Source organism: Hemitrygon akajei, chromosome 5 (genome assembly GCF_048418815.1).
Source record: "Hemitrygon akajei chromosome 5, sHemAka1.3, whole genome shotgun sequence".
Lineage (NCBI taxonomy): Eukaryota > Metazoa > Chordata > Chondrichthyes > Myliobatiformes > Dasyatidae > Hemitrygon > Hemitrygon akajei.
In genome coordinates, this window is record NC_133128.1 from 92,962,768 (window position 1) to 92,976,992 (window position 14,225).

The following is a 14,225-nucleotide window of genomic DNA, read 5'->3' on the forward strand; positions in this document are numbered from 1 at the left end:
TGCCTCTCGCTGCTGCCAGCAAAAGGCGCAGGAGTCTTGTGTTGCCTTAGTGGCTCATGGCTGAGGTTTGATGTTTAATATCCTCAGTGCTGAACACCCTTTACTCTTTGTGCGACTTGATCGTAGAGCTTCAGCATGAAACTGTGATCTGAAGCCATTGACACTGCACTGAGCTGACTGACTAGTAGCTGTGGGCTCACTTTTGGCTACGGTTTGATATTTAATGTTTTGTGTGTTATTTGCTCGCTTTTTGATGTTTGCAGAATTTGTTCTTTTTCTCGCATTCCTGATGGCCTTGTGTTTAAACAGGTTCTACTGTGTTTCTTTGTTTTGTGGCTGTATGCAAGAAGATGAATCTCAAGGTTGTATATACTTCGATAATAAATGAACTTTAAACTTTGGATCTGTATAAAGTAAAGATGCTTAAATTCATAAAGTTCAGCTAATAATTGGAGGGAGGAGACAGATGTGTAGAACGTTACCCTGCCCAGTCTCTTTTACACAGATGTTAATTGCTTCCAAGGGTTCATGTTTTCATCAGATTGGTTACACTGCTTCCTTATTTCCAACTTTATTTATAGTGAAATCATTCAGAAAAATTAGTAGATATAATGCTTTTTATCATCATGTTGTTCAGCTACCATGTTCTTGTGGGCTTTCTTAAAGTCCTTTCGGAATTTTGTTTTGGACCAAAATCCCACAGGTTCATTTAAGGGAGAGTTAATTGTTTGTGCAAGTGAAGATGCGATTGGAAATTAATCTCAAGTGCACAAAGCAGGAATAGGAGTCAGATACTTGGCCCTTTGAGCCTGATTCACTATTCCATAAGATCATGGCTGATCTGACTGCAAGCTCAGCTCTGTGTTCTTGCAAGCTGTCAGTAACCTTTCACCTTGTTGATTATGAAATATCTCTCTACACCTGTCTTAACCATATATAATCATATAGCAATTACAGCACGGAAACAGGCCATCTCGGCCCTTCTAGTCTGTGCCGAACACGAACTCTCACCTAGTGCCACTGGCCCGCACTCAGTCCATAACCCTCCATCCCTTTCCTGTCCATATACCTATCCAATTTTACTTTAAATGACAATACCGAACCTGCCTCTAACACTTCTACTGGAAGCTCATTCCACACAGCTACCACTCTCTGAGTAAAGAAATTCCCCCTCATGTTACCCTTAAACTTTTGCCCCCTAAGTCTCAACTCATGTCCTCTTGTTTGAATCTCCCCTACTCTCAATGGAAAAAGCCTATCCACGTCAACTCTATCTATCCCCCTCATAATTTTAAATACCTCTATCAAATCCCCCCTCAATCTTCTATGGTCCAAAGAATAAAGACCTAACTTGTTCAATCTTTCCCTGTAACTTAGGTGCTGAAACCCAGGCAACATTCTAGTAAATCTCCTCTGTACTCTCTCTATTTTGTTGACATCTTTCCTATAATTCGGTGACCAGAACTGTACATAATACTCCAAATTCGGCCTTACCAATGCCTTGTAGAATTTTGATATAACATCCCAACTCCTATACTGAATGCTCTGATTTATAAAGGCCAACATACCAAAAGCTTTCTTCACCACCCTATCCACATGAGATTCCACCTTCAGGGAACTATGCACCATTATTCCTAGATCACTCTGTTCTACTGCTTTCTTCAATGCCCTACCATTTACCATGTATGTCCTATTTGGATTATTCCTATCAAAATGTAGCACCTCACACTTATCAGCATTAAACTCCATCTGCCATCGCTCAGCCCACTCTTCTAATTGGCCTAAATCTCTTTGCAAACTTTGAAAACCTACTTCATTATCCACAATGCCACCTACCTTAGTATCATCTGCATATCATTTTAAACATAAACCTGCATTTGAAATATGTCAATATATGAGAACATAATTTTTTAAAAAAACTAATTTTTGCTTTCTGACTTGTTGATTTAAAGGAAAACTTCCAATTTATTGCTTTGTGGAATTCAAATTGCTTGTGTTGTAACAGGAAACACTGGACAGAGCTGAGGCCTTGATGGTCCAGGGAGATAAGCTGATAGAGGACAATCACTATGCTGTTGATTCAATACTCCCCAAGTGCAATGAACTTAGACGTGTCTATGACAATCTAGTGAATGGAATAAGAATCAAGAAGGAATTGCTTAATCAAGCAATGGAGTTGCACTCGCAGCTGGAACAGGTATGATCACTGATGTATTACATTAAAAATTATAGATAGGTTACAATTCTAGCATTGAATTTAAGGGAAAATGCTCAAGTTGAATATTTTAGGTGAATAGCATTTAGCATTGGTGGATTTACTGGCAAATATTCAGAATCATTTTTCCGCATTATCTAAGCTAAATATACATAATTAAACTGCGCATGTATTTTGAAGAATTACTATAGAAAGTTCTTCATCTACCCCCAAACAAACGGGAAGATGTCTTCATTGAGAGGTTTGATGTGTGGGGAAGAAGTTGGTGATTACATTCTTACAGCTTATTTTATTTTTATTTATTTATAAATACAGTGTGGAACAGGCCCAATGAGCCCCACAATCCAGTAACCCACCTAGTCTAACCACAGGACAATTTACGATGATTAATTAACCTATTTATCAAACCAGAGACAGAGAAGCAGTTTCAGCTCCTGATGCAATGCTCCTCAGACAGGATGAAGAGGTCAATACTCCCCAATGCCATTAGGCTTTACAATTCTACCGCCAGGACTTAAGAACTTTTTAAAAGCTATTATTAATGCTTTTTGAGATAGTGATTTAGATGCATATCATATTTTTTACTGAGTTAAGTATTGTATGTAATTAGTTTTGCTACAACAAGTGTATGGGACATTGGAAAAAAAGTTGAATTTCCCCATGGGGATGAATAAAGTATCTATCTATCTATCTATCTATCTATCACTCGGGGAAACCCACATGCTCAGGAGAAGGACATACAAACTCCTTACGGACAGCATCAGAACTGAACTCCAAACTCTGATGCCCCAAGCTGTAATAGCGTCACGTGATCTGCTAGTTCTAAATCCATCTACAAGTTTGCAGATGATGTCATTGTAGTTGCTGTATCTCAAAAAATGAAGAGTCAGAGTACAGGAAGGAGGCGGAGAGCTTAGTAGTATGGTGTTATGACAACAACCATACTAATTTGCAGATGACTATCCTACTTCTGTGGCTGAGCATCTGATATTTCTGGCAGAGAGGTAGATGAACTTCAAGTTCTTAGGGGTGAATATCACCACTAGCCTGCACTGATTCAATCATAAGACGTAGGAACAGAATTAGGCTATTCAGCCCATCAAGTCTGCTCCGCCATTCCACAGCCACTTGTGGCAATGAATTGTCTGTGTAACAACTTAATCTATGAACAGTATGCAAGACAAGCTTTCACAGTACCTCAGCACATGTGACCATAAAAAAACAATTCCAATTTCAGTACACCACAGAAAATGCTATATTGCTGAGCTGTAGGCTACAGACATCACTGTGTCTGGAACTACTTTGTATCCAATTAATAGCACAGTACAGAAATCTGGATGTTGTGATACCCAGCCCTTCTACCTGCTGCCCTTTTGTAGTCTTTGCTGGTGATATTTGAACAGATACAAAACTAATTCGCAGGTTTAATATGGAATTAAACTGATTTTTAATAACAGTATGCTTCCTCTAATTCTTTGTGAAGCTTTCATTCTGAATTTGGTGTCTGTTCAATGATTTATTTCCAATGTTTTAATACTTCTGGGGTTTGTGTGTTGAATGTTGTTTTTCATTCTCAGAGATGTCACAGATTCTCTGCAGAGAATTCTGAATTCAAGCAGCTCTCAGAAGGGCAGGAAGTTCTACTGACAGGCTGGCTCAACTTCCCTCGGCAATTATAATAGCAGCGAAGGGCACGATTTCACAGGAAGTTATAAGGCATAAGATACAGATGATATGTGTAGCATACTTTATTATATTTTAAATCCTTTTATCAGTATATGGTTCTGTGAAGTGCAAGCAGAGTGTAGTGACACTGATTCAATGATGGAATTTAGCCATTAAATCCATGTAAATCATACTTTTTAATGACTTCATGTGTAAATTTGATTCCATATTAGAGTCATAGAGAGCACTGAAGCAGGTCATTCAGCCCATCGAGTACTCATTCCTACACATCCTTCCTTAAGCCATTTTATACTTTCCAGTTTCCTGCTAACTCTCACCACCCCCCCCCCCCACACTGGGGGCAACGTACAGCAGCCAGTTACCCTCCCAGCCGACGCGAGGAAATCGGAGCACCCAGGTGAAGGCCAGCCTGTCACGGGGGGATTGTGCAGACAGCACGGAGGGCAGGAGTGAACTCAGATCGGTGAAGCAGCAGCTCTGTTAGGTGCACTATTGTGCTGACAAGCTCTTCCTGGAGTTAAAAACCATCTGTGAAGCAGGGAAAGGTGTTCCTCTGCAGTTGCAGACTTTACAAAGACATGAACTCCCAACTAAAGAATGTGGTGGAGCACAAACTAGGAAGGTATTCACTTTTGTGGAAGTGGACTCCCAGTGTAAACATCGGCCAGTTTATAGACCTTACTGAACTTTGAATTCCAAGCCTAGTGGGAAGAGACTGGGTAAAGTGGTCCCTACCCACCTGCATCTAATTTCGATGGAGAGCAGGATGAAGGAAAACAAGGATTGAGGGTCAGGCTCCTCCTCTCACCGGTTCAGACCCATGCCCTAACTCCCCTGTGTTGTGCTGACAACCACGCACTAGTAGTTCTGTCAGTGCTTCGGGGCTGCACCATCCTCCAGATCATTTCCCTAATTAAGGACTTCACAGGAAGGTCCAAGACAGTAAGATACAGGTACTGGGCCTAAAGTATCTTAAATTTTATAGTTTTTTTATTTAGAGATACAGCACAGTAACAGGCCCTTCTGGTGCAATGAGCCCACGCTGTCCAGTTACACCCATGTGACCAGTTAACCTGCTAACCTGTTCATCTTTGGGATACGTGAGAAAACTGGAGCGTGCAGAGGAAATCCACGTACTCACAGAGCAGAATGTACAAACTCCACAGACAGCAGTGAAACTGAACCAGGACTGCTGGCACTGTAACAGTGTTACACTAACCATTACACTATCTTGCTGCCCTGTACAGAGTTAAACAGCACAGATCTAGGCCCCTCACCCTTGCTGACCATCAAGTACTTACCTGATACTAATCCCAGTCGCCAGCATCTTGGTCTGCAGCTCAGTAAGGAAGTATGGAAAGCTGGAGGGTCTAACTAACAACTGTACCAAGCATGGAACGAGTTTTGGAGGTAACCTTGTGATAATGAAATGGGGGTATTTGTACCTTGAGTTTGCTAGAAATGTTCCAGCCATATTGAAGCAATAGCTTCCATCAAGAAACAACTAATGCCTATGAATTTACGATTATTAGCTGCTGTTTATCCATGAATTGCAATGTAGTCTTCTGAACTTTTACAGTTTGATGTTTCCTAATGAGATGCTCTTGTGTAACTCTGGGCTTGGACTGAATGTTCTTTTCTCTCCTTTTTCCCCACAGGCTATGCAGTGGTGTGATGCTGGGATTTACTTGCTGGCATCACAACCTGTCGATAAATGCCAGTCCCAGGACGGGGCAGAGGCTGCCCTGCAGGAGATTGAAAGGTACTTGGACACTGCCACAGGGCAGAAGCTGGAGGACTTGACTAACATCTGCAACAAGTATGGGGCAATTCTTGGAGGTGACCTTATGGTAAGTATATTGGGGTGTAGGACACTACTGAAGGGACAAGGGGGTGCTGGTTCATTTTACCCCTGTAAGTTACATCATTTGTTAATTAATGAAGACTTGGGTGTTAGCTGTGGTGCAAACTGTAATCTTGAAATAAAGGGTGGGTTTGTATTAAGAAGAATGTTGTAAAACAAAATATAAAATCCTCCCTAACCTAACTGAAGAAGGGTGGGAGATGTCCACTTAAATGATATAATGCAAGTGTGAAGGCCGAAGAGGAAATGGACTCAATATCAAAGAAGGGACTCTTTATCACTCAAGATGAAGAGTCTTGACGTGAAATGTCAACTCTCCTTTACCCTCCATAGATGCCGTCTGAGCCACTGAGTTCCTCCAGCATTTTATGTATTGCTTCAGAATGTGGCATCTGCCGTCTCTTGTATCTCCGGGTAATCAAAGTCTTGGTTGAGAAGGAAGATTTAATGAACATGTTAAAGCATTAATGATGTGGTGAAGCAAAGAGTGTTATGGAGGGTATTTGGGAGCTTGAAGCCTTAAGTGTGGCCTCCAAATAAAAGCAAAATTTGAGCAAGACACCAAAAGTTTTGGATTGTAGCACTCTAATTAGCCTGTTAGCCTGGAAGGGAAGGGGTTATGAGGCTGTGAAACGTTCTGAACCAGGATAATGATTTTATAATTGAAGCACATTCAAAGCAGAAAGATATCAGCAAGCATACGCCTAATCGTGAATTTAAGCGTCAGTAATGTAAATTATTAAGATAAACTCAAGCGTCAGTAATGTAAATTAAGCAATGGTGTACGAGTGGAATTTTATTCAACAAGCATTGATTCTGGGAGGAAGTAGTGTATAACAAGGCTTTGAGTACAGAGGAGATATTATACAGTGAGGAACAGTTTGTGTGATTGAATAGAACACAGTCAAAAACTACAGAGCAGAATTGTAGCTGAGGCAGGGGAATAGCAAGTGAACTCAGCAGGGAAGAAGGTGAGGATGAAATATGAGGTTTCAGGCAACAGCCTTGGCTTTGTGCTCTCCTACAAGCATTGTGTCTTTTCATTCATTTTGCAGAACCATGTTCTGAAAATCTTCCAAAAGCAGGAGGCAATGGAGGAGATGTTTGAAAAGAGACGAGTAAGCCTCAAGAAGCTGGCTGCAAAGCAAACCCGCCCAGTGCAACCAGTAGCTCCCCGACCAGAAGGGATCCCACGGTCTCCCATTCTCTTCTCCAGAACAGGTACCATTTAGCTTTATCAGAGCTTTTGTCTTAACAATTCAAAGCCAATAAAACATTTGTTAGTATTTGAAGTTTGCACATTTGCACTGCTGTTAACTGCGAAACATAGAAACATAGAAAACCTACAGCACAATACAGGCCCTTCGGCCCACAAAGCTGTACTGAACATGTCCCTACCTCAGAAAGTACTAGATTTACCTATAGCCCTCTATTTTACTAATCACCATGTACATATCCAAAAGCCTCTTAAAAGACCCTGTCGCATCCGCCTCCACCACCATTGCTGGCAGCACATTTCACGCACTCATCACTCTCTGGGTAAAAAACTTACCCCTGATATCTCCTCTGTACCTACTCCCCAGCAGCTCAAATCTGTGTCCTCTTGTGGCAACCATTTCAGCCCAGGGAAAAAGCCTCTGACTATCCACACGATCAATGCCTCTCCTCATCTTATACACTTCTATCAGGTCACCTCTCATCCTCCGTCGCTCCAAGGAGAAAAGGCCGAGTTCCCTCAATCTATTCTCATAAGCATGCTCCCCAATCCAGGCAACATCCTGTAAATCTTCTCTGCAGCCTTTCTATGGCTTCCACATCATTCCTGTAGTGAGACGACCAGAAGTGAGCACAGTACTCCAAGTGGGGTCTGACCAGGGTCCTATATAGCTGCAACATTACCTCTCGGCTCCTAAATTCAAATCCACGATTGATGAAGGCCAATACACCATACACCTCCTTAACCACAGAGTCAACCGGCGCAGCTGCTTTGAGTGTCCTATGGATTCAGACCCCAAGATCCCTCTGATCCTCCACACTGCCAAGAGTCTTTTCATTAATACTATATTCTGCCATTATATTTGACCTACCAAAATGAACCACTTCACACTTATCTGGGTTGTATTCCATCTGCCACTTCCCAGCCCAGTTTTACATCCTATCAATGGCCCGCTGTAACCTCTGATGGCCCTCCACACTATCCACAACACCTCCAACCTTTGTGTCATCAGCAAACTTACTAACCCATTCCTCCACTTCCCAGCCAGGTCATTTATAAAAATCACGAAGAGTAAGGGTCCCAGAACAGATCCCTGAGGCACTCCACTGGTCACTGACCTCCATGCAGAATACAGTCATTCTTTGCCTTCTGTGGGCAAGCCAGTTCTGGATCCACAAAGCAATTTCCCCTTGGATCCCATGCCTCCTTACTTTCTCAATAAGCCTTGCATGGGGTACCTTATCAAATGCCTTGCTGAAATCTATATACACTACATCTACTGCTCTTCCTTCATCAATGTGTTTAGTCACATCCTCAAAAAATTCAATCAGGCTCATAAGGCATGACCTGCCCTCGACAAAGCCACGCTGACTACTCCTAATCATATTATGCCTCTCCAAATGTTCATAAATCCTGCTTCTCAGGATCTTCTCCATCAACTTAACAACCACTGAAGTAAGACTCACTGGTGTATAATTTCCTGGGCTATCTCTACACCCTTCCTTGAATAAAGGAACAACATCCGCAACCCTCCAATCCTCCGGAACCTCTCCTGTCCCCATTGATGATGCAAAGATCATCGCCAGTGGCTCAGCAATCTCCTCCCTCACCTCCCACAGTAGCCTGGGGTACATTTCGTCTGGTCCCGGTGACTTATCGAACTTGATGCTTTCCAATAGCTCCAGCACATCCTCTTCCTTAATATTTACATGCTCAAGGTCTGCTGCAAGTCATCACTATAATCACCAAGAGCCTTTTCCATAGTGAATACTAAGTATTCATTAAGTACCTCTGCTATTTCCTCTGGTTTTATACACACTTGCCCACTGCAACACTTGATAGGTCCTATTCTTTCACATCTTATCCTCTTGCTTTTCACATACAGTGGCATGCAAAAGTTTGGGCACCCGTGGTCAAAGTATCTGTTACTGTGAATAGCTAAGCAAGTAAAAGATGACCTGATTTCCAAAAGGCATAAAGTTAATGATGACACATTTCTTTAATATTTTAAGCAAGATTACTTTTTTATTTCTATCTTTTACAGTTTCAAAATAACAAAAAAGGAAAAGGGCCCGAAGCAAAAGTTTGGGCACCCTGCATGTTCAGTACTTAGTAACACCCCCTTTGGCAAGTATCACAGCTTGTAAACGCTTTCTGTAGCCAGCTAAGAGTCTTTCAATTCTTGTTTGGGGGATTTTTGCCCATTCTTCCTTGCAAAAGGCTTCTAGTTCTGTGAGATTTTTGGGCCGTCTTGCATGCACTGCTCTTTTGAGGTCTATCCACAGATTTCCGATGACGTTTAGGTCGGGGGACTGTGAGGGTCATGGCAAAATCTTCAGCTTGCGCCTCTTGAGGTAGTCCATTGTGGATTTTGAGGTGTGTTTAGGATCATTATCCTGTTGTAGAAGCCATCCTCTTTTCATCTTCAGTTTTTTTTTACAGACGGTGTGATGTTTGCTTCCAGAATTTGCTGTCATTTATTTGAATTAATTCTTCCCTCTACCAGTGAAATGTTCCCTGTGCCACTGGCTGCAACACAAGCTCAAAGCATGATCGATTCACCCCCATGCTTAACAGTTGGAGAAGTGTTCTTTTCATGAAATTCTGCACCCTTTTTTCTCCAAACTTAACTTTGCTCATTGCAGCCAAAAAGTTCTATTTTAACTTCAACAGTCCACAGGACTTGTTTCCAAAATGAATCAGGCTTGTTTAGATGTTCCTTTGCAAACTTCTGATGCTAAATTTTGTGGAGAGGATGCAGGAAAGGTTTTCTTCTGATGACTCTTCCATGAAGGTCATACTTGCACAGGTGTCACTGCACAGTAGAACAGTGCACCACCACTCCAGAGTCTGCTAGATCTTCCTGAAGGTCTTTTGCAGTCAAACGGGGGTTTTGATTTGCCTTTCTAGCAATCCTACGAGCAGTTCTCTCGGAAAGTTTTCTTGGTCTTCCAGACCTCAACTTGACCTCCATCGTTCCTGTTAACTGCCATTTCTTAATTACATTACGAACTGAGGAAATGGCTATCTGAAAATGCTTTGCTATCTTCTTATAGCTTTCTCCTGCTTTGTGGGCATCATTTATTTTAATTTTCAGAGCGCTAGGCAGCTGCTTAGAGGAGCCCATGGCTGCTGATTGTTGGGAGAAGGTTTGAGGAGTCAGGGTATTTATAAAGCTTTGAAATTTGCATCACCTGGCCTTTCCTAATGATGACTGTGAACAAGCCATAGCCCTACCAAGCTAATTAAGGTCTGAGACCTTGGTAAAAGTTATCTGAGAGCTCAAATCTCTTGGGGTGCCCAAACTTTTGCATGGCACTCCTTTCCTTTTTTTTACTTTAAAATTGTACAAAACAAAAATAATACACTAATTAAAATAAAAATTGCATAAAATGTTGAAAAGAATGTTTCATCTTTAACTTTATGACTTTTAGAGATCAGTTTATCTTCTACTCACTTAACTATTCACAGTAACAGAAATTTTGACCAGGGGTGCCCAAACTTTTGCATGCCACTGTTCTTGTGGAATGCCTTGAGGTTTTCCTTAATCCTGCCCAAGGCCTTCTCATGGCCCCTTCTGGCTCTCCTAATTTCCTTCTTAAGCTCTTTTTTAGTAGCCTTATAATCTTCTAGATCTCTAACATTTCCTAGCTCTCTGAACCTTTTGTAAGCTTTTCTTTTCTTCTTGACTAGATTTATTACAGCCGTTGTACACCACGGTTCCTGTACCCTAGCATAACTTCCCTGTCCAGTTGAGTCGAGATGGGTCAGCTTGGAAGGGAATGTTAGTAATCAGATTTATACACCCAGATCAACATGAAGTATTTATACTCAGTATCTCCAGTACCTCACTAGTGGAGTTTTAAGATACAGATTTCGATAAATGCAAAAACAATTAAATTTTAAACTATTGTAGATGATGGAAATCTAAAAGTTCTGATGAAGGGTCTTTAAGCTAAAATGTTATTTGTATTTCTCTTACCACAGATGTAGCCTAACCTGCTGAGTATTTAGTGTTTTCCATTTTTATTATAACAAGAAGAATGGTGTGTATTTACACAGCAGCTCAATCTAAGGCAGACTGGGAGAATACTCTCCCCACAGCCATGACCAGACCCTGTACACATACTTGCTGACAGCCTGCGTGTCCTGGTGTGGTCCCAAATGATCAAAGGACAAATACTACCAGAAACCGCTTAGCAAGTAGCTGGAGTTTTTTCTTTATTGTGTCTTAAACACAGCTGTGTAATAAACAAAATATTGCACATGTTGAAACCAGGAAGGAGAAACTGAAAGTGCTCAATCCAACCAATTCCCCTTTGTTGCTTACATCTTCACCACTTGAGACCCTTCACCTTAAATCACCTTCATTTCCTCCTCACTTCTCCCTGACTCTAACTTCTTTCCACTCTTCAACAGAACCTCCACACACTCCTTCAAACCCTTCCTCTCTGGGCAAATTTTTCTATGTTCTTGGCTCCCAGGCACCCAGTCCCAGCTTTTTTTAAAAAAAAATTTATTTAATTGCATTTTTAAATGATTACAAGTGTGGAAAAAAAAAGTATATATCTCTTCCCCCCTCCCCTTAACCCCTCCCCCCTTACTTCCCTATATAGAAAAAGAAAAATTAAGAAAGAAAAAAAAGAAAGAAAGAGTGCCTGGTTGTTGGAAGGTCTCCACATGCTCCATGGAGTTCTTAATAACTTTAATATATACATATTTCTTTCTTTCCCCAAGTAGCCAATTATTTCATCTTCAGAGCACCTATATATTTAATCCTGTCTTATGTAAATAAGGGCCCCAAATTTTCAAAAATGTTTCATATTTATCTCTTAAATTATAAGTATTTTTTTCTAATGGAATACAACCATAGATTTCTTTTTTCCAACAATCTATACTTAAATATGTATCTGATTTCCAAGTAATTGCAATAGCCTTTTTGGCTACAGCCAGTGCAATTTTTATGAATTCTTTCTGATATTTATTTAGTTTGAGTTTCGGTTTTGTCCCTTCAATATCACCTAGTAAAAGTAATATTGGATTATGAGGAAGTTGTATTCCCGTAATTTGTTCCAATAAAAGTCTTAAATTTGTCCAAAAAGGTTGAATTTGTCCAAAAAGGTTGAATTTTAGAACAAGACCATGTAGAATGTAAAAATGTACCAGTTTCTTGGTTACATCGGAAACACTGATCAGACTGTTTCTCTGGAAAGGTAAGATGTCAAGAATATCGTTGGAAAAATTGACATGGAAATTTGATTTAGGAGGGTTACAACTTCCAAATTTCAAGAATTATTATAAAGCAAATCAACTTAGATTTATTGCATCTTTTTTTGAGAAAGATAAACCGGCATGGATTAGAATAGAACTAGACAAAATAGGAGAAAACACACCAGAAGATTTTATATATAAATGGGAATCTAAATGGATACGGGAAAAGAAAGAATCTCCTATATTAAAACATTTGATTGATTTATGGAATAAGATAAGTGTTGATGATGAGACAAAAAAATCTTTATTAGCAAAGAGATCTTTAATTCAAAATAGACTTATTCCTTTTACAATGGACAATCAACTTTTATATAATTGGTTTCAAAAAGGGATTAAATACATAGGAGATTGTTTTGAAGGAGGTATATTAATGTCATTCGATCAATTAAAGAATAAATATAAAGTATCAAATAACACTTTATTTTGTTACTTTCAATTAAGGGCTTACATAAGAGAAAAACTAGGTCAAACAATGTTATTGCCGAAATCTAAAGAAATAGAAATTTTAATTCAAAAAGGAAATATTAAAAAATTTATATCTTGTATGTATAATTTGATTCAAAAACAGGCAATTAAATAAGGAGTCCATAAGTCAAGACAAAAATGGGAAAGTGATTTGAATATTAAAATTGAAGAAACAAATTGGTCAAGACTATGTCTTGATAGTATGACAAATACAATAAATGTTCGGTTAAGATTAGTGCAATATAACTTTTTACATCAATTATATATTACACCACAAAAAATAAATAAATTAAATCCAGTCCCAGCCTTGATCCAGTCACTGACAAGTCTGTCTACTGCTAGCTTAGCAATGCCTTAGCCATCCACACTCAACCAATAGTTCGGAACAGCACTCCAAGCCCTGTTATTGGTTGTACAACCACACACCTGAACTGCACACTTGGTACCTACTCCAGGTTGCATATCTGGTCTCCAATCGAAGCCTTGCACCTGGCTCCTGTCCTGGGACACTTAGGTGTGAACCTGACTTTGAGGCATTCAGACATAATCAGGTGGATGATTGCCTCACACTACTGGTTCCTCAGCCAAGCATGTATACTGAATATCCATGTTTGACGTTCGACATATGGCTCCCACTCTGGGCTGCACAGCTAGCCCTGATCTCATCCAGCTGTTCTCCTGGCCCCATTCCCTCTGCTCTCCACCAGGGCCCTGCTTCCTGCCGAGACAGACAACTTGTGTTCTGTCTCAACATGCTCAACGGAGGAACAACTGTGTTGAATTTAATCTTCTCCTTTATCTTTCAGATCACAGAAAAGGAAGTGACCCTAATTCTAGCCACAAAGCAAGTGTCACAGAGGTTAATCCACTTAATAAAAACAGAAGTCTTTCAAAGGTACAACCACCTTTACAGTAAATCTCATAAGCTGTTACAATCATTACCTGTGTCATGGTCCAGAGTAATGTTTGGCTTGTGGTGGCACTAGATGAAAGGGAGTAGTACTGAATGTGGTCAATTTCCTCAATGGCTTTTTCTTCATTTGCTCCCAGAACATCCATTCTTTAAAATATTGACATAGAAATGAAAAATATGGTAGAGGGATTTACTTTTTGTACCTCCCCTCCTCTTGTCCAATACAAGGAATTTACTATCTCCATACTGAATGTAAAACACATCTTGTGTTTTACCATGTGTATAGGGAAAAAGCAAAAGAGTGGTGTTGAGAAAAAAACCCAGCCACAATAGAATGTCAGAGCAAACTGGATGGGCCAGATGGCTTAATTCTGTCCTGCATCTTATGGGTATATGATCCTCTTCATGGAATTTTCATGTAATGAACATTTTAAAATTGAGGGCATGAAAGCAAACCCAAACTGCAAATGACATTCTGGCATTTGCAGGTGTGGAAGGGAATGCATGTCCAGTTTACAATCCAAAAATGGATTTTATCTCCATTTTTAGCATCATAAGAGTATCGTTAATCAGAGTGGTAGTAGAAAGGGCAAGG

At 40.2% G+C, this 14,225-nt stretch overlaps 1 protein-coding gene across 7 annotated transcripts in view; it reads left to right on the top strand.

The window, feature by feature from the left end:
* The window catches only part of mcf2la (mcf.2 cell line derived transforming sequence-like a), a 275,198-nt gene that overhangs the window by 179,906 nt on the left and 81,067 nt on the right, over nt 1-14,225 (top strand). For all 7 annotated transcript variants that reach the window (XM_073046062.1, XM_073046063.1, XM_073046061.1 and 4 more), the window contains 4 exons: nt 2,006-2,197; nt 5,560-5,751; nt 6,821-6,986; nt 13,524-13,612. In XM_073046062.1, coding sequence (XP_072902163.1) covers nt 2,006-2,197; nt 5,560-5,751; nt 6,821-6,986; nt 13,524-13,612 — 639 coding nt within the window. The remainder of the gene's footprint in view (nt 1-2,005; nt 2,198-5,559; nt 5,752-6,820; nt 6,987-13,523; nt 13,613-14,225) is intronic.